The 27680-nt window shown below is 42.6% G+C and overlaps 1 protein-coding gene and 1 long non-coding RNA gene across 3 annotated transcripts; one reads left to right on the forward strand and one right to left on the reverse strand.

Annotated features, from left to right (window-relative positions):
* The first annotated feature begins 1435 nt into the window (after positions 1-1435).
* LOC147148261 (C-Jun-amino-terminal kinase-interacting protein 1-like) lies at positions 1436-27321 on the forward strand. 2 transcript variants are annotated; one of them, XR_015086472.1, is made up of 14 exons: positions 1436-1870; positions 8002-8077; positions 10455-11039; positions 12169-12735; positions 13178-13429; positions 13682-13757; positions 13841-14007; positions 15038-15141; positions 17158-17268; positions 17338-17408; positions 17508-17606; positions 18348-18444; positions 21815-21952; positions 24268-27321. XR_015086472.1 is itself a non-coding variant. In XM_086028297.1 (13 exons), the coding sequence occupies exons 1-12, from the start codon at positions 1799-1801 to the stop codon at positions 18418-18420; spliced, it is 2253 nt and encodes a 750-aa protein (XP_085884423.1). In that variant the 5' UTR covers positions 1436-1798; the 3' UTR covers positions 18421-18444; positions 21815-23571. The 2 variants fall into 2 exon arrangements, 1 of the variants encoding a protein (XP_085884423.1); XM_086028297.1 differs by lacking the exon at positions 24268-27321 and having other exon boundaries at positions 21815-23571.
* On the reverse strand, positions 12092-14662 carry LOC147148262 (uncharacterized). Its single transcript, XR_015086473.1, has 3 exons — positions 14522-14662; positions 12509-12684; positions 12092-12387 (listed from the first exon to the last, which is right to left on the reverse strand). It is a non-coding gene; the product is annotated as an uncharacterized LOC147148262 (long non-coding RNA).
* Positions 27322-27680: the final 359 nt, after the last annotated feature.

A 27680-nucleotide genomic window follows, 5' to 3' on the forward strand; every position in this document is an offset into this window, starting at 1 on the left:
CATGTGAGGTGAAGGTGATGAGCACTTTACTATGGAAACAGCTAGTAACAGTTGAGCCTTTTAACGAACCCGGCAAATAGTGTGTTGCCTATATGCAGTCTATACAGTGGTGTTACCAAGATGCCCGGTGTGGGTGGACATTAGTTTTACCTGGGGGGGCAAAAAAGTCCTACAATGCTCAAGTAGGTTGAAATCCAGCATAGGGCTACTGCACCTTAAAACGTGTTTTGTTTTCTCCTTAATTGAGATAGCTGTTGTTATATTTGGACTAAACAAATAAAAGTTTATTTGATTTTATTTGACTTTGAAGACATCCATAACCGAACAGTATGGACATGCAGGTGACAATGTTTTTTTTTGTTTTGTTTTTTAATATGAAAGAGGATGTAACAACACAAACAAAGGTTGAAACTTACAACACAACCATAACTGAACATGTTTTTTTTTGGTTTGGGTTCTGCCATCAGAACTACATCCAGTTTTCTTTGGATGGGCAGAGCGTGTCCGTGGGTGGGCACTGTCCCTCCCTGCCCCCCCTGGTAACACCCCTGAGTCTATACATGTTTCAGAAAATTACATTTTATTTATTAAATGAACACATTTAATAAACACACAACTCTTACCCCCCAAAAAATCGCAGATTTCAAGGTCTCTTTTAAATGAATTTCAAAGCTCAACTTGAATTATTGCCCTGCGACTGGCTGGCGACCAGTTCAGGGTGTAGTCTGCCTTCGCCCATTGACGGCTGGGATAGGCTCCAGCAACTCCCCGCGACCCTGTATAGGATAAGCGGTTTGGAAGATGACATGACATGACATGACTTAAATTATCCATCTAGCAAACAAAAATGTTGTGAGCCGTCATCATGGCTGTTGGAGCGTGTCGACTTGACCTGAATTTAAAAATACAATGGAACAAAGAGCACTATTTCACTGAACAATGAAAACAAATATTTTCAAAATAACTTCCTGAATATTTATTTTACCTGGTTAATAGGACTTCTGCTCCTGAATCTTTGCACACGCTGGGAAGTCACTTTCATCTTCCCGCAGGGCTGTAAGATGCCGTCTTAAACTCTTTAGTGTGTGTGTGCATCCCGAAAGTGACCCGCTTGCGCAAAAGAAGAAACGACGTGATAACCACTACACTATGGGAAGAGTTTTGAAACAGGGACCTTTCGTGTGTGGGCAAGTGTGCTAACCAGCCCTGGGCATTGCGTCCTAAGGACATTATTTTTTCAAGGGAATTTTCTCCTTCAACTCATTCTGAACGGTGTACTCCTGTTTAATAGAACAGTGATTGCGCACTCATAGTGCTTTCTGCTTACGGGATGCAGCATAAGCAGAGCATAATCAGAGGAGCTGATGATGTCATGCCTCATGATGATTGGTTGGTGATGACTTCCTCTCCTCCCCCCTTTCTCCCTGTTCGCTTTCTTTTAACCGTCCATCCTTATTCACCCCATCTATCTACTACATCATTAGCCCATTCTTCGCTCCCTCTCTCCCATTTTACCGCTGTCTCTCAATCTCTCGTCTCCGCTTTGCTCCTGCCAGGAAGATGATGGTGACGGTGATGATCTGACAATGAGCCTGGCCAATGATCTAGCATGAAGGGAGTACAAGGGGTGTGTCCACTGTCTAGCTTGGGCCTGATTCAGGAGTCACAGAAGGAACGAGGAGAGAAACAGGGAGGTGGAGGAGACGGAGAACCTACAACATCTTAAAAAGGGGGAGAAAAGGAGGAGGAGGGAGGGTGGAGGCTGTCACCGCTCCACGGGGGCTCAATCTGTGCTGTCATGGACAAATATCGACCAAAGAGGCCCACCACGCTAGCTCTTATGCCACAACGACCACAAGCCGGCACCCAGGTAGGGATTATAGGAATGGGTCCACCCTTGTGATATGTATGCCATTAAAATGAGCTGAGGCAATACTGTATGTGTCTGATTGTGTGTGAGAGAGAGTATGGGTGGATCCTGTACTTAGAAGCATTAACCCAATCTGTGTGTGAGTGTTTGTGTGTCCATGAGTCCTATCTTCATCATGATACAGCAATGGTTGTGTGTTTGTGTCTGTCTTTGCAGTGAGGTGTATGTCTGCACAGGTTTTGAAAAACATTACAAATTTTAGAGCAGTTCCCATTTAGTAAGCATTGTACCTGTTCTGTTGCTGCTAGTATTTGTGGGAAATTCACACAAATACTGCATACATGCATCATATTGTCGCCGTAGCAGGTCAGCGCACAATAGATGATTGGTTTAACACTGAATATGTCGTTTTAATATCCTCAACAGAAATATATACAGTGCAGTACAAGACATGCACAGGCAAAGTCAGCTGACTCGTAGTTTCATGAAAGAATATACAAACAAGTTCTGTAATGAGTCGTGTTAGTAAGCCAGAACTAGCAGGAGCGGTACCCCTTTAAATGAGCTGCATCCTGTTTACAATGTCAGTTCATATCAGAGTGGAGTCATCTCACCGCAGCATCCCTCTAGCATCAGCATTCAAGTTTGCCAATAAAACATGTTCTGTCACTTCATCCAAGAATAGTAATAGACAGAATATGACTTGTTTCGATCATGTAAGGGATACTGGTGATGGTGCCGTCTGTAAGGGCTTGGCTTTTGACCAGAGGGCCTAAATGTGACACTTTTGATTGACTTTTTTATTCTTTATATGTATTTTATTCTTGTTATTATTATTAGTGATAACATATGTATTATATATATATATATATATATATATATATATATATATATATATATATATATATATATATATATATATATATATATATATATAGTTAAAGCGAAAATCAACCCAAACACATTTTTTTCAAGAATATGTTCCCAGCAGGCCCACTAGTTGAAACACAGCATTCTGATTAATATTGCCTTTGGGGAATATAAATTAAGCAGCAAAATCCACCCCTTTTTAGCCATCTCAGGGGGCGGCCATTTTGTCACTTCTGTCTACTGAAAATGACATCACAACTGCTCAGGGCTTAGGTAACGACCAATCACGGCTCAATTTCAGAAAACAGGTCAGCCGTGATTGGTCGTTGCCTGAGCCCTGAGCAGTTGTGATGTCATTTTCAGTCGACAGAAGTGACAAAATGCCCACCCCCAGAGATGGCTAAAACGGGTGGATTAACTATTATTCCACAAACGTAATATTAATCAGAATGCCGTGTTTCAACTAGTGGTCTTGCATAGAACATATTATGAAATAAAACGTTTTGGTTGACTTCCACTTTAAGTCTCGCTACGTTGAAGGTGAAGAAGTTGTAATTACCCCTTCAGCTTGACCTTTTCTTTGATGCTATTGAAGCAATATTATTTGCACTGCAGATACATATGGAAACACAATGTACATAAATGTGTAGTTGGAGTATTTTGTATGTTTCTTTTTCTCTTTTTGTACATGGAAAAATAGAGTTGTGTGTAAAAAAATTATACGATATTTGTAACAGTGTCTCTAGAAACTTGTTTGTAAAAATAAAGGTCAACGGTTCTGTTTATTGTTCCTTGACAAGAAGTGAGTAGATTCAGGCGACAGTAATACGACTGGATTACTGCAGCCCTGATGAGAAACTGAGCTCGATGGACCACAAGGACATACAATATTGCCACTTGGCTGTTGTGTCACAGTGTCACTACTGATATTATCTGTGACAGAAAGAAAATTAAATGCAGGTGTAACAAAAAAGTAATGCTGTGCAGCTGGCAAACAGTGGACTTTCAAAGTAACGTCCTGGTAAAAAAATATGGGTTGAAAATTGAAGCTAGGAGAGTGCAATGGAACAATTGTTTTGACCTCTGCTATTTTAAGCATCTTGGATTGGATGTCTTCAGTGGGGGTTTATATCATTCACAATCAATAATGTTTTTGCACTGACTTGCAATGAACAATAATCTGGGAATTTTATTTTGTGAAAGATTTGACCTTTGCTTCAAAGGGGAAGTCAACCCAAACACTCATGTGTCATCTTCCAAACGGCTTATCCTGTACAGGGTCACGGGGAGGTGCTGGAGCCTATCCCAACTGACAATGGGCGAAAGGCAGACTACACCCCAAACTGGTCGCCAGCCAGTCGCAGGGCACACACACACAGACACCGTCACTGAGCGGGAACCGATCCCACACTGCCCGCACACATCTCAGGCGCGTGTACCACTACACCATCGGTGACCCCAACCCAAACACTTTTTCAAGAATATGTTCTATGCATGCCCACTAGTTGAAAAAATGCATTCTGATTATGGAATATGAGTTAAGCAGCCAAATCTAGCCATCTCAAGGGGCGGCCATTTTGTCACTTCTGTCGACTGAAAATGACATCACAGTTACTAAGGGCTCATGTAACGACCAATCACAGCTCACCAGTTTTCTGAAGCTGAGCCATGATCGGTCGTTACCTGAGGCCTGAGCAACTGTGATGTCATTTTCAGTCAACAGAAGTGACAAAATGGCCGCCCCTGAGATGGCAAAAAATGGGTGGATTTTGCTGCTTAACTCATATTCCACAAATGCAAAATTAATCAGAATGCCGTGTTTCAACTAGTGGCTCTGCATGGATCATATTCTTGAAAAAAATGTTTGGGTTGACTTTCACTTTAAGAAAAATTGAATACCTGATTTACGTTCAATGTGAATTCCAGAGCTGGGCATCGGCTAACCGTCACCGCGTTCCGTCCTGCATATTTCATCGACCACGTGGTCCCGGTTCATGCCTCGTCTGCGACAGCCAATCGGCGTCGAAAACGTAATCTTCACATCACAAGCAAGCGCCACACGAGCAGACATGCCGTCAAACAAAGAAAAAGTATCAAACAAAAACAACAGACACACTCACACGCACAAGCGTGGTGATTGGTGAAATAAAAAGAATATGCGACACATGTCTCTGCATCTGTGAGACCGCAAGGTACACAATTTATTTAGGAGTGTGGCACCAACGTGTGACGTGGTACAGGTTAAGTTCGTTCTCTACGTTGTTTGGCTGACTCGGACCGACTGGGACCACTTGGATCGATTAAATATGCAGACGGGAAATAGGCGATGCCCAGCTCTGGTGAATACTAGGATTGACATATTTTCACAAATACATTTTTCAAACAATGATTTGATACCTATTTATTTATTTATTTTCTCATTGAAATATTACCGGTAGTCTTTTTAAATGCAGAAATGCAAATAAAGAAAAACAAATGTTTACATACATAAACAACTTTAGGCTGGACATATTTATGTACGGCATATAACCCAATTAAGTGATTTTTATACAGTTACTTCAGAGCTCACTATAGAGTCAACTTTTGACTTCCAGCATGGGAAAAAGCTTTTTGACTGGCTGCTATAAACTTTGTCCTATCTAACTACTGAGCCAGCTGGACTGACCCAGGACCTGCATTAGCCAGATCACATCACATGCAATACCACTTATTTTTAACAAAAAACAAATGTATTCTATGTATAGACTATCAGATTGTACTGTGTGTATATATATATATATATATATATATATATATATATATCCGCACTCACAATCACACCTAGGGGCAATTTAGAGAGTCCAAAGGAAACCGGAGTACCCGGAGAAAATCCACACAGGCACGGGAAGAACATGCAACAAAAAAAAAAATATATATATATATATATATATATATATATATCAAAATAAAAATAAATCCGTCCCTGGGCCGGAGCCGGGGCGGTGGGAGGTGGCGGCTGACAAATTAAAAAAAGATGCTGGACTAAGCATGGCCGGATGTGGATTTTAGTCCGGCCCACTAATCGGCCCTCATGCGTGTGACGTGCTCGCGAGGCGGCCAAATTTCTTCTCAGCCTACTCGATGAAAGGCTTCTTTCTACTCCCGCAACGGCGAGAGCGACAACTGCCGCATTGATTCACGTGACCGACACATTATGCTTTTGGCGACAGGTCTGCAATGCATGCCACGCACACATCAGGAATTGTTGCTGCTCTGATCGGTCCATTATGTCACATGTTGCAATGACATACAGTTTCCCATACGGAGGAGCGAATGTACCACGTTGCTGGTGCAAAGCAAACTAGTTTGGCAGTGGCATATGTGTAAAAACAAGCTACTCACCCACGTTCCCCTTAGCCGCCACCTCAGAATGTACCTCATTAGGATTATGGCCTATAAGGTTAAAAAGACAACAAAATAATGTTTAAATTATCAATCGAGACAATTTGGTGACAACACATTTTGGCAACATTCTACAACTTCACATCAATGCATTCCTTCAGTCAGTCAGACAGATTTGACCCTTTAATCATGCACAGTTGTGCTCATAAGTTTACATACAATAGAGTTATGTCATCTTGTGAGCACAATTGTATTGTCTACTAACTAGTGATGAATGGCACAACTGTATGAATAAATATGTGTATACAGCCACAATAGAAGCTCTATGAGGCACCTTAAACTAACCATTTACCTGTACATCCATATTGACACAGAGCTGGGCAGTCCGTCCCTGCGCCGGACCGGTCGGACCCTCCGGGCCTGGCCGGACGCCCATTTTTGAGGCGGGGGGTGGGGGCTGACAAATTTTTAAAAAGAGCTGGACTAAGCATGGCCGAAAGTGGATTTCAGTCGGGCCAACTAATTGGCCCTCATGCGTGTGACGTGTTCGAGAGGCGGCCAAATTTCATCTCAGCCTACTCGGTGAAAAGCTTCTTTTTAGGCTTCTTTACACTCCCGCGTCGGCGCGAGCAACAACTGATTCACATGAGCGGCATTGTGCTGTTGGCGACAGGTCCACAACACATGCCACGCACACATCAGGAATTGTTGCTGCTCTGATCGGTCCATTATGTCATAATGACATAACAGTTTCCCATAGAGAGAGGATGCACCACGCAGCACGTTGCTGCTGCAAAGCAAACTAGTTTGGCAGCGGCGTGGGTGCTATGTCACATATGTGTGTGTAAAGAAGCTACACACCTATGTTCCCCCTTCCAGATCGTTTTCGCAATACAATTAAATGCATCGTCTAGTCATCTTGGTCTTTTTATGGTTGTAGCAGGCACGATATCCATTGTTGTCACTGTCTTTTTGAAGCGACGCCCCCCGACTTGGAACGTAACTGTTTCAAAACAACTTGTGTCCACAAGCATAGTCAAGTTGCGCGCAGCACTTAAGGACGACGCCGGCACATCAAGGTGGAGTTCATGCACTTCTTCGGTCTCGTCTTCCCTACTTCCGGAAATACGCCATAGCAAACCTGCTGTGTATAGTGGTTTGCTGGTATGCTTTTATTTTGAAGGCCGGGAAGTGTGAAGGAGGGGAAGTGTGGAAAATAAGTAACTTGTTTACTGCGACTTCTGTCCGTCTGTTGGACCCAAATAATTATACATTCAATACGACAAATCCAACCCCGGGGCTCGCAATGCAAGTACGCACACGCGGTTGGGTAAGTACTACTGGCGCAATTGAAGCGTGTCCACAGCGGGTTTGAATTGTAAATTAGCCAGCTAATGATCTTTAAAAAGCCTCTGCCGTCAGCATCCATCCCGCGGCGACGTCAATCACGGATGCTTTTTTGGGTGGGTGGGTCGGGGGGGCGGAACGGTGCGGGAATATAAATATGGCCGGAGGGTCGCGGCGGGAAGGGTACCCAGGTCAAGCGTGGAGGGTTGCGGCCGGACCGGCAAAAAAGGGTCAAGTGCCCAGCTCTGGACAAATGTCATTCCAGGCTAAATTATCAGCACTTTTGTCAGGTTTTCCTGGTGAGCTTTCGTTACTCAGTTTATTTGAGAGGTGTAATGCTATTGAGATTGTGTAAGGAAGACACACACACACAAATGCGCGCACAGCAACACATCTCCACAACACAAGTAAATAACCTTTTGCTTATCTTTGTAAACAAGATGTGTTATGGGTGTAATTGCAAGGTGGTGATAATTCAGTCATTGTGTTTTTCACTCTTACACTACTGCTCTAAACTCACCATCTCTCCGCAGGACACCATTAACAACAATTCTTTAGGGAAGAAAGAAAGCTGGAAGGACTCCCGATCTTCATCCCCACACATTACAGGTATGGACAGTTGGAACACTACGGGCCTGAATTTCATGTCCAGTGCAAGTCTAGCCCAAAGTGCAGTCCAAACTGTGTGCAGGGGAGTTTTCTTTCTTTTGGCATTATCATGGATGCGCGCAGGTAGAAATAGGCATTTGCGCCGTTGTGGGAATGAACACAGCCAACTTAAATCCCTGCCAATCAAAGTGGCTCCCCTCATTCCCTTTAAAATTCAGCGCAGATGAGGCGCACGGTCTACATGGTAGAGATCGGTGCACGCAAGTGTTACACGGTATACCGGTACCAGTACCGTACCCCGATTTTTCGGTGTCAAAAACGGCTCTATACTATTTAAGTAACAACAGAGATCAGGACTGGAAGAGAGTTTGCATCCTCACTCAAAGAGGGTTTTGACGTACTGACAATGTGTCACTGTCTAACTCAAAGTTTTAAACTAAATCAAAACCAAAATCAAGAACAGATCGGAGAAGGCCAGACAAGAGGTTCCCCAGTGGAACCAGTCCGGTGGGCGTCCAAAAGGCCAGACGAGAGGGTCTTGGCAGGACCAGTCCGGTGGGCGACCCGGAAGCCAGACAAGAGGGTCGTGGCGGGGACAATCTAGTGGCCCTCTCGAAGGCCAGACACGAGGTTCTTGGCGGGGCCAGTCCGGTGGGCGTCCAGGAGGCCACACGAGCGGGTCTTGGCAGGAACAATCTGGTGGCCGACCCGGAGGCCAGACGAGAGGGTCATGGCAGGGACAATCTAGTGGCCCTCCTGAAGGCCAGACAAGAGGTTCTTGGTGGGGCCAGTCCGGTGGGCGTCCAGGAGGCCAGACAAGAAGGTCTTGGCTGGACAAGTCTGGTGGGCGACCCGGAGGCCAGACGAGAGGGTCTTGGCGGGGCCAGTCCTGTGGGCGTCCATGAGTCTCACTGGGTGCTGCTTTGCCTTTTCACTGGGAACCTCTCGTGTCGCTCCTTCACGATGGGTCGCTCAAGCCGTCACAAATCCCGGTCTGCCTCAACCGCCCTCAGCCTGCTGACCACCCCCAAACCCTTCGTGTAAGCTCTGTCTTTTCTTCCATGTCTCTCTCATCTTTGCCACCTACTTGTCCTAATTTTGTACAGACCCCTTCTCGTTTAACAGCCGATGTTTTGTTTTTAGACTCAGATTTTTCTGACTGTGAAGATGGCCATGATTTGGTTAATCTCCTTTCTGATTCTGATTCTGACATGATTTTGGGGCTTCCTGCTTTTTCAAGCCCTCCTTAGTTTTTGTGCGATGATAATCCCTTAGTTTCCGATTCAGATTTTGACACTGATTTTGGTTTTCCGAGTCCCTTCCCAAGTCTCTATTCAAGCCTTTGTCAATTTTTGTCACATTTTTCTCGCTCCTCGTTGAAAATCATTACTTGCGAAGTGGAACTTTTTTGCTTACATGGCCGACAGCTATGGCAAGCTGACCAACATGACAAAAAAAGACCGTCTATATGGCTTGTTCTAAAACTACCGTGGCTCGAGGTCGGAACACGTCCAATCTGGCCGAGCACCTCGCTGACTAGTGTTCTGAAATTCCTTCCTACCCGTCAAGACATTGGCACATCGCCAATAAGTGTTTTCGGAGGAATTTTGTAGCGTTTTGGCCTATACCTGTCATACGTTCGATTAAAAGTGGTCAGGACTTACTATTTTTGTTTTTATTGGGTCTTATTCGACTTTTTTATTGTCTCAAAAATACTTTGGGTGTCTGATTTCAGTCATAGCTTTTAAAGGGAAAATCAACCCAAACATATTTTTTTCAAGAAAATGTTCCCAGCAGGCCCACTAGTTGGAACACAGCATTCTGATTAATACTGCGTTTGTGAAATATGAGTCAAGCAGCAAAATTCACCCATTTTAGCCATCTCAGGAGGTGGCCATTTTGTCACTTCTGTCGACTGAAAATGACATCACAAATGCTCAGGGCTCAGGTAATGACCAATCACGGCTCAGCTTCAGAAAACAGGTGAGCTGTCATTTTCGTCGATAGAAGTGACAAAATGGCGGATTAACTCTTATTCCACAAACGCAATATTAATCAGAATGCCCCGTTCCAACTAGTGAGTCTGCATAGTGCATAGAGCATATTCTTGAAAAAAAATATGTTTGCGTTGATTTCTTCTTTAAGGGATTTTTTTTTTAACTTCTACCCACCAGTCTGCATCCAAACAAAACAAGCTGAAAGTTGTGATGCATTTCTAACTCTTACCTCAAAAATAAGTACAATTATTTTGTTCACAGTTTCACGAGGCATTCGACTAGGTCGGAGCATATTAGAGAACAGTAGACACACACATACGCATGCACACGCCAAATAAATTACCGAATAAATAATCACATGCTTTTCTTTGTGTTTTAAGGTGATCAAACACAACCCGCTAGCCAATCAAAAGCAGAGGACAAAGTTCGACCCTGCACCCGCCGCCCAGCCCCTAAACCTCCAACTGCCAATGGGGCCAACAGCAGAGCCAGCACTCGAGCTGCAGCTGGCGACACACGGGCTCGACCACGAGAAAAACAGCCGCAAGGCGCCACGCACACTCAGTCCTTTAGCATGCCTAGGAGCCAACGGAGAGGCGGAGCAACGGGAGCAGCAAGAGGAAGAGGTGGAGGGAGAGGAAAAGATGCAACGAGAGAGAGGAGCTTGGGTGACATCAGAGGGAAGGATGGCGTGACATCAGGGAGGGAAGAACGAATAGGTGGAAGACTGTGTGATGAGTCCAAGGGGAAGGAGAAAGAGAAGACCATAAATCAAAGAGCAAAAGAAGCAAATGGACTTAAAAGCTCAGGCTTAGATGGGAGGGGAAAACTATGTGCCAAAAAGGACAACCCGGGTGGAAGAGGGAAACCCACCAACTCACTCCCTAACCAGGTTTACCTGACAGCCATGGTGGTCCCACGCACACCTGTTGCACCAAGAAAAGAAGACAAGACCCAGGCCCAAGGTAATAAATCACCTTTGGCCTCAAATTGGGTTTGGCTCTTTTGCTGTGTCCTCGTGCAAGACACATGATCAGGTAGCTTTCTCGACTTTTTAGGCTTCAAGACAGTTTCACCTAAATAAAAATAGTACAAAATACTATGAGTATTGCAAGGTATTGTTAACTCAAATTCACTGTTTACTGTAAAAGGTGGGCGCCACGGTGGGTGACTGGTTTCCACGTCCGCCTCACAGTGCACAGCTCGTGGGTTCAAATCAGGCCCCGGCCTTCCTCTGTGGAGTTTTCATGTTCTCCCCGTGCCTGCGTGGGTTTTCTCCGGGTACTCTGCTTTCCTCCCGCATGTAGGATAGGTTGGTTGGACACTCTAAATTGCCCCTAGGTGTTATTGTGAGTGCGAATGTTTGATTGTCTGCCCTGCAATTGTCTGGCAACCAGTTGAGGGTGTCCCCCACCTACTGCCCGAAGACAGCTTGGATAGGCACCAGCACGCCCGTGACCCTTGTAAGGACAAGCGGATTGGATAATGGATGGATGGATTGTAAAAGGTTGCTGTTCAATGAAAAGAATTTACCTTTTAATATTATGATTTTTTTGAAACCTTCAATATGAATCAGAACATTATTAACATCCTTATTTTTATTTATAGGCGGATAAAAGAAAAAGTAACTGCTAATATGATACATGAAAAATCATGCTCGGTCCACCAACCAGTTCGGGGTTTAGTGCCACGACAAGCACCGACCAATTTCGGGCCCCGACTCCGGTCGGCAGTCTTACCAACGGAGGCAAGGGACATGGCCCACTCGTGCTAACTGTCCACTGCCTCCCTCAGGATGCGGTCAAAGTTCTGCCAAGTGCTCATATGGACACTCTTGTGCTTGAACCTGGTGTTCGTTATGAACAATCTGTGACAAGCATAGAAATCCAATAACAAAGCACCACTTGGATTCACGGGGCGGGGGCTATTCCACCCAATAACGCACTTCCAGATCTCACTGTCTTTGCCCGTTTGAGCGTATAACAATGTAGTCCTTCTCAAATGAAATGACATATAGTTTTGAAAAAGAACATATTTATTTGAACACAATTCATGTTCATGAACAAATGATTGTTTATTTGCTTGTTTTCCTAGGCCAAAACCATGACAGGAAAAGTCAAAATCCCACCGTTTGTTCCCAGTCTAGCAGTGAGGGGGCATCCAACAGAATGTCCATCAGCTCAGACACTGAGGGACCTCCACCAGAACCCCAGCACCTCCTTTCATCCCAGCGAGCAAACCCTGACATCCGTGAAGAAGAAGGGGAGGGAGCATCTTGCACCTGGAAAGCCCATCAAAGTACAGACTCCTACCCTGAAAGTGATGCAAAATCAGAGAAGACTCAGTCAATAGTGAAGCCAGTGCATGAAAAGGCTGATAATGGGACTGAGGCTGAGAGCACCAAATCTGTCTCTCGGGGAGATATTGTACGCACACAAACTGTACCAAAGAATAAAGCATCCGCAGTGTTAAATTATGACACTCTGGCAGTTGATGAACGTGCTCAGCTGGAACCGGTTGCCGTCAAAGACTGCTTGCACAGTAAGAGTGGACACAACGATGACAGTGATGCTGAGACGGTCTATCAGTCGGCCAATGAGGAGGAAGACCCTGAGTATAAGGAGGAGAGGAAAAGGAAAGAAGAAGAGGCAAGGAAGCAAGGTAAGGAATTTTGAATTCAAACTTGCATGGGGAAAGTGCTCATAGAGGAATTTTGTGGGCGTTTGCATTTTCTTCAGGTACTATTGCTTCCTCCCGCATCTCAAAAATACATGCATGTTAAGTTCCTTGACACCATACGTGTGATTGTGAGTGACATTCGCACTTGAAGTCAACTGCCATAGGCTCCAGCTCCTCTGTAACCCGAATGAAGACAAGCAGTATAGAAAATGGATGGATCGATGTTTTTCTGTGATCTCAGAGACAATTGTACCAACATAAAGCGCAATCCTTTTAAGTAGTGCTGGCGAAAAGAATGTCGCGTAAAGTCATTCAGTTATTTTCATCCCTGGTTCTCATACCGATTGCTGTTTTTAGGATTTTGAAATTACAGAACATAAGTACTCAAGTAGATCTGATACGTTTGTGTGTTTTCTGCTCCAAGAGCGGAGGAAAGAAGAAGAACTGAAAAGAAAGGAGGAGGAGAAGAGAAAGAGGAAAGAAGAAGACTTGAGGAGGCGGCGGGAGGAAGAAGTGAAGAGGAGGAGGGAGGTGGTGGCGAGGGTCAGCAAGCATCCCAAAATAATGGCAACCAAAACATCAGACCAAGAGGAGTCGAATGGGGTCAGAACAAGTGCTCCCAGAAGCAAGAAGTTCCTCAACCTCTTTTCTTCTGACGACGACTACACTTCCACTGGTTTGTTACCTCTTGTACTCACCTTCTCACATTTGTTACTGAATAAAATATAGTAGCAAACCATGTTTTTTTTTTTTGTGTGTATTAGATACATTGAGAAAGGTGATTACTGTGCATCATTAGAAACATATTCTTGTGTTTCTGAACACAATAATACACTTTGTTCACATGAAAGCCCCATGTGGTATATGTCATGAAATGATAAACATAAAAAAACAGAAGGTGTGTACAATATAAATTCCTATTTTTCAGGGGCTGGCTCATTTGGTGTGTTTTCTTGTGTTTTGGATGGAGTGGAGCAACAGCAGAGCCACAGAGCTGTGTACAGGTCAAACATGTTAACATTTTGATTGCTGCCTTGTGGCCATCGAGACGATGGCCTGAAATGTGCTGTTCTTTATCCGTGACTAGGTTTGTTCCCCGTCATTCTGATGAGCTGTACCTGGAGACAGATGACCCAGTCTTAATTCTCAACCAGTCTGAGGATCTGTGGTGTCAGGGTTACAACATGAGGACCGGAGCTACTGGAATCTTCCCTGCTTTCTATGCTGTCAGGCTGACCAAAAATACTAACAAAGGTAAACAATTCAATCGAACTGTCACTGTGTGTAGCAGTCTTGACAGGTAGTTAACACTTGGGTGCATTCGGAGGTTTAGTGGCCAATGGTTTGTACTGTCGTCTCAAATCAAGCAGGTGGCTTATTTCAATGTCTCAGTTCAACCTGCAGTTTTTACCGTATGTTTTCCTACTTGTTTGGGTTTCTCTTGGTACTCCAGCTTCATCCTACAGTCCAGTCCAAAAACATACAGTATATTGTCACTGTCATGTGAAAAACACTTATATCCATTTTTTTTTCATTTTCTTATTTTTACATTAATCATGTTTCCGCGTTACAGACATCGCCTAAAGTGACAATTAAAAAAGTTTCCAAAATTGGAGATAAGTGTTTTTCACAGGACAGCGACGATATTATGTTAGAATAGTGTTTCCCAACCTTTACCAAACCAAGGCACATAGTTTAAAGTTTAAAATCTCATGGCACACCACCAAACAGAATGAACTGATGATTTCTTAATCACAAATGTACTTACTCAATGTGACGTTTGGGCCTGTAGTTGGACACAAAGCTACTATTCTGTTGTAGGAATGGAATTGGCAACAGCTGCATACACAGGTTAATTGTGCCTCAGACCTGCATGAGCTCTTGCGGCACACTAATGTGCAACAGCACAATGGTAGAAAACAATCAAGTGGTTAGAAGGCCTTATTTAGGGGTGCGGACCACATTTCCATTATATGTGTATGTGGATAAACAGATGATGCACAACACCACGCACGGGACATAATGTGGATGTTATCCATGACATGGAAGGGTTTTTTTGGGCTTACTTATACACTTCCAAACACAAGAAAGAATACATTTGCTCTAAAGGGGCAGAAAGGCTTAATGCTGGACTACTAGAAGAGACCCCATTACTGATCCATGGTGTGAGGGCACAAATATTTGGGTGCTGGCAACCCATGCTATATCACTGTTGTTCTATCAATTTCCGTTACTTCCATAGATTGAATGATAAAATATATGATTTTCCTTCATCATCTCTCAGGACAAAAGGATGGTTCGATAGAGCAGTTCCCGGTGCGATTCTTAGGCTCTGTTCAAGTCCCCATCCACAAAGGCAGTGATGTGCTGTGTGCTGCCATGCGAAAGGTAAACAAACACAAGTATAATATCATAAACTGGTAGTGTCATAAATGTTAAAAACTAAAATAAAAAATTGGACACGTATTAATACCGCATGTAACTTACGAACAGCAGTATCAAAGCCACTGTGCAATGGATTGTTGATTTGTTTGGATCAACAATTGTTTTCTGTCACCTGAGTATTTGAAGGAACCATTCGTAACCTGTTCAAAATGTCCCTAAAACATTGATGACTTTGATAGTTATTATTAGAGCTGGGTTTCATCAGGCATACAAAATATAGATTTGCATTTTCTATCACAAGTGACATTGGCCCTCATGTACTAACCGTGTGTACGCACTAATTTGTGCACAGAACATGCTTAAATGGATAATTTGCTAATTAGCAGGGGCGGAGCTACATGGTGGCCAGCGTTGGCCTTGTCACTCTCACAAATTTTTATATCTGTGATTTTTCTGCCATTTTCTCATGGATGCAGTATTCATAGACCCCTTGATACTCTGCCACATGCTTTAAAAAAATATATTAACTGCATATTTTAAAAGAAATTGTACAATTTATCTGAATGTGGGCGGCGCGGTGATCGACTGGTTAGCACGTCCGCCTCACAGTTGAGATGTCGTGGGTTCGATCCCGGCTCCAGCCTCCCTTGTGTGGAGTTTGCATGTTCTCCCCGTGCCTGCGTGCTAACGGCAGAGGTTTATTAAAAGATCAATAAGATTAAAAGATTAGCTGGCTAATTTACTATTCAAACCGTTGTGGACACGTTTCAAACATGCTTCAAACACGCTTTGAACGCGCCAATACTAATTGCCCAACTGCGTGTACTTACGTTCATTGCGACCCCTGGCGGGAACGTACACTTTGTCTTCACGCAGGGGCGGCCACTTGATTGCGTAGTAGAAACCTTTTTTGTTTTGCCAGGCTTGGCTTACCAAGTAAATGCTCCCCCACTCCAATGTGTACGAATGAAGCAGCATTCTGGTTTCAAATTTCCCGCGGTCAAACGCCAGCGTAACTTATTCTTCGTATCATTCTTCTCCCCTCCGTGCACTCGGATTCTGCAAGTTAATTTATTTTCCACACTTCCCCTCTATTTCTTATTCCCGGACTTCAAAATAAAAGCATAACAGCAAACCATTATACAGCAGGTTTGCTACGGCGTATTTTCGAAGCAAAGAAGAAAGAAAGAGAGAGGTGAATTAGAGCGAGGTTCTTCAACTTGAAATGAAAATTGGCCGCCTCGTGACCAAGTCACACGCATGAGGGTCGATTAGTGGGCCGGACTAAAATCCACTCCCGCTCTTGCTTAGTCAAGCCCTTTTTTTCAAACGTGTCACCCCCCACCCTCTGCCCCAAAATGGGTGTCCGACCGGTCCAGCCCCGGGATGCAATGCCCAGCTCTGGAAATCAATATATTCAACTTAGGTGCTCTTAGCAAGTGGCAACATAAAATGGCCGCCAATGGCTTCACTTCTCGCTACGGCGAGTAACCGGCATTGTTAATTCATTCAAATGTAAGTGTGATTTTGGATCCTTATCTTGCTATCATGAATGATCTCCCAATCCGTTTGGTAGCATCTGCCTTTAAATTGTCAGACATGTTTCTGTAGGCTTCAGAGTTGATTTTGCTGCTGCCGTGATGTTAATCATCAATGAAGATTGTTGAGCACACCCCATATTCATCTTCTGATGTCAAAGCTACTGTAAATGTGTTCCATCCATTTTCTTTACCACTTATCCTCTCTAGGGACGCGTGAAGCTGGAGCCTATCCTAGATGACGTCAGGCGAAAGGAGACAGGGCATATATATATATATTTCTAAATCTTAAAATCCGAGATCCTAGCCATTCACTTGTTTTAAAATTAGCAGGAAACAAACATTGGTGAATGCTTCTTAATCTTTCCATTTTTAAAGGCAGATTTGTTCCATATAGTAGCTTGTGTTTGTGTGTTTACAACACTGCTGGTGAGACTCCTCAGACAAATTCACTGACTGACCTCGGAACTCTTGCCAACAGGTTGCATATAACAGGCGATTAGCAGGCCAACCTCCCTCGGCCTGCGTGGTCGAGGTCAGTGTGAGGGGCGTGAAGATCAGCGTCCAGGACCAGTGTCACTCTGCTCACAGGGTATGTGCAAAATGACAACTACTCACTTTTTATGCATTCATATTCTTATTTCCTTTGTCACTCTTTCAGGGAGACCAGTGTTTCCATTTCTTCCATTTGAAGAACATCTCGTTCTGTGGCTGCCATCCAAAACACAGCAAGTAAGTGGAACCAAGGAGTTACCACAAATACATGACTGAAAGTCATCAGTTTAACATTGTGTCTTCAGTGTCAATTGATTTCTATTCATTGTACTGCAGGTACTTCGGTTTCATCACCAAACATCCTGACCAACAGCGCTTTGCCTGTCATGTAATGATGGCAGACACAAGTTTACATCCTCTGGCCAAGTCAGTAGGGTAGGCTGTCTGCTATTCTGCTCTGTCTTGCACACTATGCATTATCCACTTCCATTTTTCAAAATTACGTTCGCTCTGAGTTACTGTACTTTATTGACCATTTTCATAGTATCGCAGTCTATTCAAAAGTATTTAAAGGTAAGATTGGATTCTTATGTGGGCTGCTTAGCACATTGGCATCACAGTACAGAGGTCGTGGGTTCGAATCTGGCCCTGGACTTCCTGTGTGGCGTTTTCACGCTCTCCCGTGTCTGTGGCGGTTTTCTCCGGGTACTCTGGTTTCCTCCCACATTCCAAAAGCATACATGGTAGGTTAATTGAACATTTTAAATTGTTCCTAGGTGGTATCATGAGTGTGAATGGTTGTTTATCTGTGTGTGCCTTGCGATTGGCTGGCAACCCGTTCAGGGTGTACCCCGCCTACTGCGCGAAGGCAGCTGAGATGGGCTCCAGCATGCCTGCGACCCTCGTGAGGATAATGTAGGGATGGATGGATCCTGATGTTACTGAAACCAAATAAAGTTTCAAATTGATGATGATTTTTTTACCATGACAAACCAAAATGAACCACTACACACAGTGTTTTATAAAAACTCGTTTTTAAAAAATAGCAACTGTCTGTTGTGTTCTGTGTATTCAGTAAATGTGCTAGTCTCCAAATTAGGGACACACGATCAGATGGGTTTTTTTTTCCAAATCTTTCCTTCACAAGTCTGAACTGTATACCTTTATATTTTACAGGAAGGCCTTCCATCAGTATTACAAGGAACATATTGGCTACTCTTGTCCCACTGAAGACATCTTCATTGAATAACACTTCTTTTTGCTTCAAGCAACAGTATGTCCTAAATATTATTGGTGTGCATGTGCAAGTCATCCATTTGTGTAGATTCTCAATCATCTAGAGCAGGGGTACCCAACCGTTATCGACCCAATATCTACATGACAAGCAGCCAACCTCCTGAGATCGAACAGTTCAGTGTCACCATTGCAAACCCACACACATTTTCTAGCCTGCAGTAACTAACCGCACAACACTTTTTCTTGTCATCGTATCCCTCTCTCTGCTCCTTTCTCGCATGCGCACACACATACATGCGCACACATACACTTGCAAACCAGGGTTGGGGCCAGAACGTGGCTAATGGGTGGGCCTGGTAAAATCAGGGTGGGCCTGAATATTTCTCTCACCGAGCACAATCCTCCTATCCCGACACATCGTATATTCAAATAAAACGACAAACTGAATAACATGAAGTTCAGAACTTCCTTAGACAACCGCAATTATGTCATTCTTAATGTTCAATAAAATAAAAAACACAACAAAACACAAATTCTGAAATAATTTAATAAAAATTTATAAGTATATATTTTTTTCATGAATCTCATTGGATAGGCAATCTGTCATTCTGGGTGGGCCAGTGTACACTCAGGCCCACCCGTGGCTCCGCTCCTGTTGCAAACGTGCATTGGAAAGCGCACACACGTACGGATAAGCAATAGCCATAACTGACCCTAACATGAACGAAACAGAAAAATAAACCAGATACAAGACAAGTAACTCTAGTTAGAAAAAAGGAAATCACTGCCTACCTTTGTGGGAGACCTGACACATCTTTTCCCCAGATGTTTTTTTTGGTTTTTCCTTGCCCTCCTGGGGGTTAAGATCAGGGGATGTCGTGTATATGATCTGGTGCATATGTGAAGCCCTTTGAGACGTTCCTGTGATTAAGGGCTATATAAATACATTTGACTTGACTTGACTTGACTGAGAGGCAGGAACATCCCAATCATAGACCAGGCAAGGCAGCTTTATTTATAAAGCAATTTCATACACATGGTAAGTCTATGTGCTTCACATAATTAAAAGTGAAACATTAAAAGCTTTTACAAACATCAAATTTAAAGTAGGGGTCACCAACTCCGGTCCTTGAAGGTCCCTATTCTACATGTTTTAGATGTCTCCCTCCTCCAACACACCCGATTCAAATGATCATCTCATAAGCAATCTCTCATAAGCAATCTCTACAAACACCTGATAGCGGTCCAGATCAATTGAATCAGCTGTGTTGGAGGAGGGAAACTTCTAAAACATGCAGAACAGCGACCCTCGAGGACCGAAGTTGGTGACCCCTGTTAAAAGCAAAGTAAAGAAATAAAAAGTAGGTTACAAACATTTACTAAAAAAATGCACAGTGCAAGAACAAGATTTTGGAAAATTTTTATTTTAAAAATGTTTTAAAAGACCTTAATCATAAATTTAAAAGCATGGTTTTTAACCTGGATTAAAAGCAGTATCGTAGCTCGTATCATAGCTTTAAAATGGTGCTTCAGATTACCTTTCTATGCCAATGCCACCATTGCATTGCAGATCAATCCAACAAGCTTTGAATGAGAATAAACAAAAAAATATACATATCTTAACGGCCCTGATCGCTAGCTGCAAGCGACTGGTGACAGCAAACAACTTCCTGTAATGCAGGTCATGTGCTACCATAGGTTAAAGGTGCTTCTTTTCTTTTTATTTTTAAATACTTTTTTGTGGATGTGAGTCTGATAGGGTGTGCAGAGTGTAGGGTACACTAACACAAAATACTATATACAATAATTAGTGCTGTCAAGCAATTCATTCTTTTAAACTAATTAATCACAAAATTTTCCATAATTGATCACGATTAATCATATTATTCAATTACAATTTTTTACAAAGCTGTAGATATTTACTTGAATAAAATCATGGAATTAATGTGGGAACATTTTATTAAGTATATTTTGATTCAAAGACTGTTCTAATAGCTTTCTTTGATCCTTAAATACAATTCTATGCCTGTAAAATACAACTGTTCAACGATACACCAAAGACATACAGGTATATGGTATTTGAATTTGGCTTTGCAAAGTGTGAAAATTATTTTGGATTTCTCTAATGAGCCGTTGAGCAACTTTTTTAACTTTTTAACTTTTTAAAGTAAAACTACGTAAAATGCCGTCTTTGCGACAATGACTCTCCTCTAAGTTTGGCTGCAAAATGAGCAGAGGTCAGCTGCCACAGGAAGTAAATACTGTAAAACTCAGTTAACTGAGTACATTTTTTTAAGGCTTTATAAGTTTGAAATGAATCTCCATAGTTAATGCTTTAATTTTGACAGCCCTGCTATAATTACACACCCACACACGCACGCATTATTATTATTATTATTATTAATTTTCCCCCCCTTACACCTCTCGCGGTCATCTATCAGTTGTCCGCGATCAAATGGTTGGGCATTCCTGATCTGGATGGAAATCATGATAACCATGGTATTCCACAAAGTGAATACAACTCGATATATTATTTTTCATTGAAGATCTACAAATACGGTACATAATAGGTCCTGGTACTAGACAAGAACAAGATTGCAGTTCCCTACATGGCCAGCTTGTCAGAGATTTCCTTTAATCACAGAATCCAAATGCACTTCAAATCCAGCAACACCCTCCGACACCCCCATAGGAGAGCTCAGTGACCAGGGGCGGAGCCATGATTGACAGACTGCCCCCCCCCCCAGTGAGATTCATGATTTTTTTTTTTTTTTTTTTTTTAATTATTAAATTATTATTAAATTATCTTTTAATTTGCATTTGGTGTCTTTTCTATTTTATTGAATATTTAGAATGGCATAATTGTGGTTGTCTTAGGAAGATCTGAACTTCATATTCAGTTTGTCATTTTATTTGAATATATGATGTGTCGAGACAGTAGGATTGTGCTCAGTGAGAGAAATATTTAGGCCCACCCTGATTTTTCCAGACCCACCCATGAGCCACGTTCTGGCTCCGCCCCTGGCAGTGACATGTGTATTGGAGAGGCCAAGCAAATAAGCAAGCACATCACCGCAGTGAACAGTCCAGTTGTAATTTGTGTGTAGTAAATGAGGGACCAGCCACAAAGTTACAATTAATTAGATATATTTACGCGGCTCAAACATGTATTTCTATGTAGGCATAAGAAAGAGGATAGATGAAGTAAGCTAACTCGGCTAAGTCGACCGTCAATGGAATAATTGAAAGGATAATGGATTTTAAAAAGATTTGTTTGTGACGCCCCAAAGATATCTTTATCATCCTAACCCACTTTGCAGGGATGTAAAGCGTTTTATCATTCAGCAAAGGAAGCGATCCACATTGTCATTAGTTTACAACTCTGTCCAAACATCTGTTAAATTTAGGGACTACGAGACAGTTTGAACAAAAGAAGCCTTTTGGAAAACAGGGGAAGCATCTTCGGCGACAAAGAAGTCCAGTTGCCTTGGAGGCAGTCTTGGTGAGGTGGTGACGCCGCAAGCTGGACCACCTCGATGAGCTATGTGAGACTGCTTGCATGTTTGATTTCCTTCTTGTCTGCATCCACATACAAGCAACTACTCTCGACTGTAGCGACTCTTTGCCACATAGAGATGTCTCGATGGACGGTTGGATCACATGTGAACAATCCACAATTGTAATGTACAGCATACCTGCCCTAGACCACACGTACGCAAAACAGAATGTACATCATTAGGATTATGGCCTATAAGATTAAAAAGACAACAAAATAATGTTTAAATTATCAATCGAGACAATTTGGTGACAACACATTTTGGCAACATTCTACAACTTCACATCAATGCATTCCTTCAGTCAGTCAGACAGATTTGACCCTTTAATCATGTACAGTTGTGCTCATAAGTTTACATACAATAGAGTTATGTCAACTTGTGAACACAATTGTATTGTCTACTAACTAGTGGTGAATGGCACAACTGTATGAATAAATATGTGTATACGGCCACAATAGAAGCTCTATGAGGCACCTTAAACTAACCATTTACCTGTACATCCATATTGACACAGAGCTGGGCAGTCCGTCCCTGGGCCGGACCGGTCGGACCCTCCGGACGCCCATTTTTGGGGCGGGGGCTGGGGGCTGACAAATGTTTAAAAAGGGCTGGACTAAGCATGGCCGAAAGTGGATTTCAGTCCGGCCAACTAATCGGCCCTCATGCGTGTGACGTGGTCGAGAGGTGGCCAAATTTCATCTCAGCCTACTCGGAGAAAAGCTTCTTTTTAGGCTTCTTTATACTCCCGCGTCGGCGCGAGCAACAACTGATTCACATGAGCGGCATTGTGCTGTTGGCGACAGGTCCGCAACACATGCCACGCACACATCAGGAATTGTTGCTGCTCTGATCGGTCCATTATGTCATAATGACATAACAGTTTCCCACAGAGAGAGGATGCACCACGCAGCACATTGCTGCTGCAAAGCAAACTAGTTTGGCAGCGGCGTGGGTGCTATGTATGTGTGTGTAAAGAAGCTACTCACCCACGTTCCCCCTTCCAGATCGTTTTCGCAATACAATTAAATGCATCGTCTAGTCATCTCGGTCTCTATGGTTGTAGCAGGCACGATATCCATTGTTGTCGCTGTCTTTTTGAAGCGACGCCAACCGACTTGGAACTCAACTCAACTGTTTCAAAACAACTTGTGTCCACGAGTATAGTCAAGCTGTGCGCACCGCGCAGCACTCAAGGATGACACTGGCATATCAAGGTGAAGTTCATGCACTTCTTTTGACGTCGTCTTCTTCCGGAAATACGCCGGAGCAAACCTGCTGTGTAATGGTTTGCTGGTATGCTTTTATTTTGAAGGCCGGGAAGTGGGAAGGAGGGGAAGTGTGGAAAATAAATAAGTAACTTGTTGAATGCTTGCAGACTTGTCGTCTGTTGGACCCAAATAATTATACAATACGACAAAATCAACCCCAGGGCTCGCAATGGAAGTAAGCACACGCAGCTGGGTAAGTACTAGTGGCTCGTTTGAAACATGTTTGAAGCGCGTCCACAGCGGGTTTGAATAGTAAATTAGCCAGCTAATGATCTTTAAATAAATCTTTTCCATTAGCATCTCTCCCGTGGCAGCGTCATGCACGTTTTTTTGTGTGTTTTTTTTTTGGGGGGGGGGGGGGGGGGCGTAACGGGGTGGGGGGTGTTCATCGCGGCCGGAAGGGTACAGAGGTCAAGGGTGGAGGGTCGCGGCCGGACTGGAAAAAAAGGGTCAAGTGCCCAGCTCTGTATTGACACTTATATGTCCTTGTTATGCACTTGAAGAAAACTATGTATTCCTTTTGTTCCCGTATTCAATATTTTTGGGGATGGAATTATTTTTCTTTCGACTAAAAGTACAGTTTGCTTTGCTCTAATAGATTCTTGAAAGCACAGTCGATCTTTACTCAAAAAGTGTTCAAACTGCAATTGTAGATTTGAATAAAAAAGGGCATGAATTGGACATCTATCCTCAGCAAGATGCGTCACTTTTCTATATCGTTTTGAGTAAAGGCAAGTCAACTGCCTGAACTAAAACATCTCAAAATTCGTGTGCCTCTTCTCTCATTAAATTGTCTTCTTCATCAACTCAGCACAGCAAACAAGGGCTTCTTGTTGAACAACGTCCAGTCGCTGTTTTAGTAGTGTATCATAGAGTAATGGCCCTGCTTGTTTCTTTGCACATACTGTATGAAAACAAAGTGTTGAAAAAGAACATATTGAAAAATATAACTTTTTATCTTATAACCTCAAGACAATCTACCATTGTCCAATTCTTCCCAGATGACTTATTGTTTGTTTTTTTCCCCCACAAAAGTTAGTATTCCCGACTAGGGTTTGCATGACTGCAGATCTACGCAGAAGATAAACAATACTGCTCGAAACCTGTCCTTGTTTTGGGGCCACCACAGCAGCGGGTTCTGCATGGTGGGAATTTGCGGTGTTCGCAATAACGACAGACCTCTTCCTGCGGTGGAATAATTTCCCACTCCTTTCACCATGATAACAATTGTTCAAAACCCTCTTGAGCCTGTTTTTTATTTCCACTTTACTGGTTCTCCCTATCTACAAAAGCCACACATTCACAAATAGGAGACAATTTTAATCAATTACTGGACTCGTCTAATGCAACTCACTCCTTTTTTTTGCTGCAGTCAGCTCTGCCTCCTCCTCAAGCCACACAGACACGATTAGCAATTTGTCGACAACTTGTTCTAAACCAGGGATGGGCAACTTAAATGCTGGAAGGGGCCACAATTTTTCATCAATGCTACTGGGGGGTCCATTGGACCACGCACTTCCTAATAAGATGTATGACAAACATGTCATTTTGAATATGGACAAAATACATGCTATTAATGCATTTTATTTTTCATGATATATTTCTCTATGCATGTGTAAAAGACCCACGATCCAAACCCTACAACAAAGGGTTTGATGAAAACAACACGATAATCACACACGGTGACTTTTTTCTCCCAGTACCAAGGACTGTCACATAAAAATTAACATTCAAAGACGGCACAAATCTGCTGAACAGCAAAATGATTCATTTTGTTTTCACAAAAATCAACTCACTCAAAATCTTAATATAATTGAGGTACTGTTTTACTGCATATCATTCCAAAAATATTAGGCTTAGTCACGTAGTAGGATATATAGCGTAAGCGCAACTACGACATGTCTGCCATCTAGTTGTGATTACAACTTTACAGGCATGGCTGCAGGATTTTTCCTTTCCTGGGGTTAAGGTGAAGCTTGACTAACACATAGGGGTGCTGAGAAAATAATTCATAAACTTATTTTAGAAAATCAAAAACAATGCGAGAGAGACTTAACCCAGTCCGTCCCTCGTCGGCGAATGCCAATCGGTGGCGAGAACATAATTTTCACGTCACGCACAGGCGCCGCACATGCAGACACGCCGCCAAATCAAGAAAAAATTCACATTAAAACAACAGTCACACGCGCACAGCGTGTCGATCTGTAAAATAAAAACAATATAGGGCACATGTCATTGCATCTGTGGGACCGAAAGGTATACAACACTGTTTGCCCATCCCTGCCCAAAATGATATTTTGGAGTAGTAAAGCCGACAACTCGACTAGTCTGTACAACCCGTATTCCTGACATGAAGTTTTGAAAAGCTCTGTGCAGTGACAAGGCCCAGGTGTTCTGTGCAATCTAGTGTAATGTTCAACACTGCAGCTTGTTGTCTTATCAGTCAACATCATCCTCAGCCAGAGGCGCAGATGGTAATTTGGAACTGGGGTGTATGGGGACCAAGGTAAATGTTATATAAATAAATAGCTAAATAACAAATAAGTTATGGAGTTTCCATGAGGAGCAGATAGCATAAATTCTATGTCAGGCTTGAGGGGAACTCAACTCAAACATATTTTATCCAGAATATGTTCTATGGAGGCCCGCTAGTCTAAAGCTGGGATTCTGATTAATATTGCGTTTGTGGAATATGAGAAATCACTCCCCATTTTTAGCTTGCTCAGGGGGTCACTTTTGTCGACTGAAGATGACATCGAAGTTGTTCAGAGCTCAGATAAAGACCAATCATAGCTCAGCTTCAGAAAACAGGCCAGCCATGATTGGTCGTTATCTGAGACCTGCGCAACTCAGTCGACAGAAGTGACAAAATGGCGGCCCCCCGAGATGGCAAAAAGTGGGTGCATTTTGCTGCTTAACCTATATTCCACAAACTCAATATTAATCAGAATGCCGTATTTCAACTAGTGGGTCTGCATAGAACATATTCTGGAAAAAATAATAAATTTGGGTTGACTGCCCATTTAAGATTGCCTTGCTGAGTTGGAAATACGACTTCAGCAGGAGGGGTGAGAGTTACACATCCCAACATTCTTTTTACCAGAGAATTTTGTCACCTTATGTGGCTGTGCAAGTGGAGGGGACGTATCATGGTGTTCATAAATTACCCCCCAAGTGCCATCTGCGCCCATGCCCTCAGCTCACATGACTGTAATGTGTTGTTTCCTGCTTAAATCTGATCACACCAGTGTGGCACTGTCTGGAATAATTGTGAAAACATTTACCTCAACTGCAAATGCACTCATGTTTTCAAGCACCCCAGTGTATGAAAATCCTCTGGCCTTCACACTCACCAGATCTGAACCCACAAATGTGTAGTGCTGCCTTATCGAGGGTGATGAATTCACCCACCAGAAGATGAACTTCATCATGTCCTGTGACTGATAACACAAGCTTCTCATCGACATTATCAGATTCAAGCAGGAAAATTATGTGAAAGTGTTTTATGCAAAAAGAGTGCCTATTTATTTTCTTACATGATTATTTCTGTTCTGTCTGTATTTACCGTTGTCTTCAGATGAGCACCATATTTGTACAGCTTGATGATATGACAGTAATTGGTTCACCAACATGGCTAACAAGGCTATTTCAGGTGGAGAAAATCAGCGGCACTAAACTCAGCAAACCTCAGGTTTCAAACGGAAGATGGAATTTTGAAGTAGAACAATTAGAACACGTAGGAATAACGTTACACAATCAATCAATTCCAAACTTTAGGGGTGAAAAACTTTCTATGACAGTTAGCCCAGCTGCAGTGGAGGTTGTTTTGTCCACTACAGTCTTACTTCATCTCTTCAATTAAGCATTTTAGGGATCAACTGTACATAAAAAACATACATAGAAAGTGTCTGTTTGTTTGTATAGAATGTATTATTCTATAATGGAAGTTTGACCAAAACATGTGAGAAACACTGCATGATATTGATGTGGAATTATGCACAGACTGGTGCTGATGATGATGATGACGGTTCAATGGTTATTCTTGTCAATAAAACACATTCACAACTGCAGAAATGAGATATTTATTTGTACGATATCATGTGTACCAACTGGCCACAACATTACAACTGCTTGCGCACGCTAATAAAAGCTAATACGTGTTTTTTTTTTAATGTTGCTACAATACTGTACAGTATAAATCCATTTGACTTGATCACACTTAAGTTGTCTTGATTGTAATGATTTAACAATGTTTGTTGTGTACTTAACCAAAATATTAGAAAGAGCTCTGTTATGACAAATATATTGACGATAATAATCATAATAATTCTACACCAGTGCAAACTGCAAGCACTATAATCAACTTGTTTAATACCTTTCCAACAGTCAATCAAACTGATCAATTCATTGATCAGTTTCAAATCTATCTTATCTTTGTTGTCAGCTAC

This window comes from Filicampus tigris, chromosome 4, assembly GCF_054856515.1.
Source record: "Filicampus tigris isolate MCC_2025a chromosome 4, RoL_Ftig_1.0, whole genome shotgun sequence".
Lineage (NCBI taxonomy): Eukaryota > Metazoa > Chordata > Actinopteri > Syngnathiformes > Syngnathidae > Filicampus > Filicampus tigris.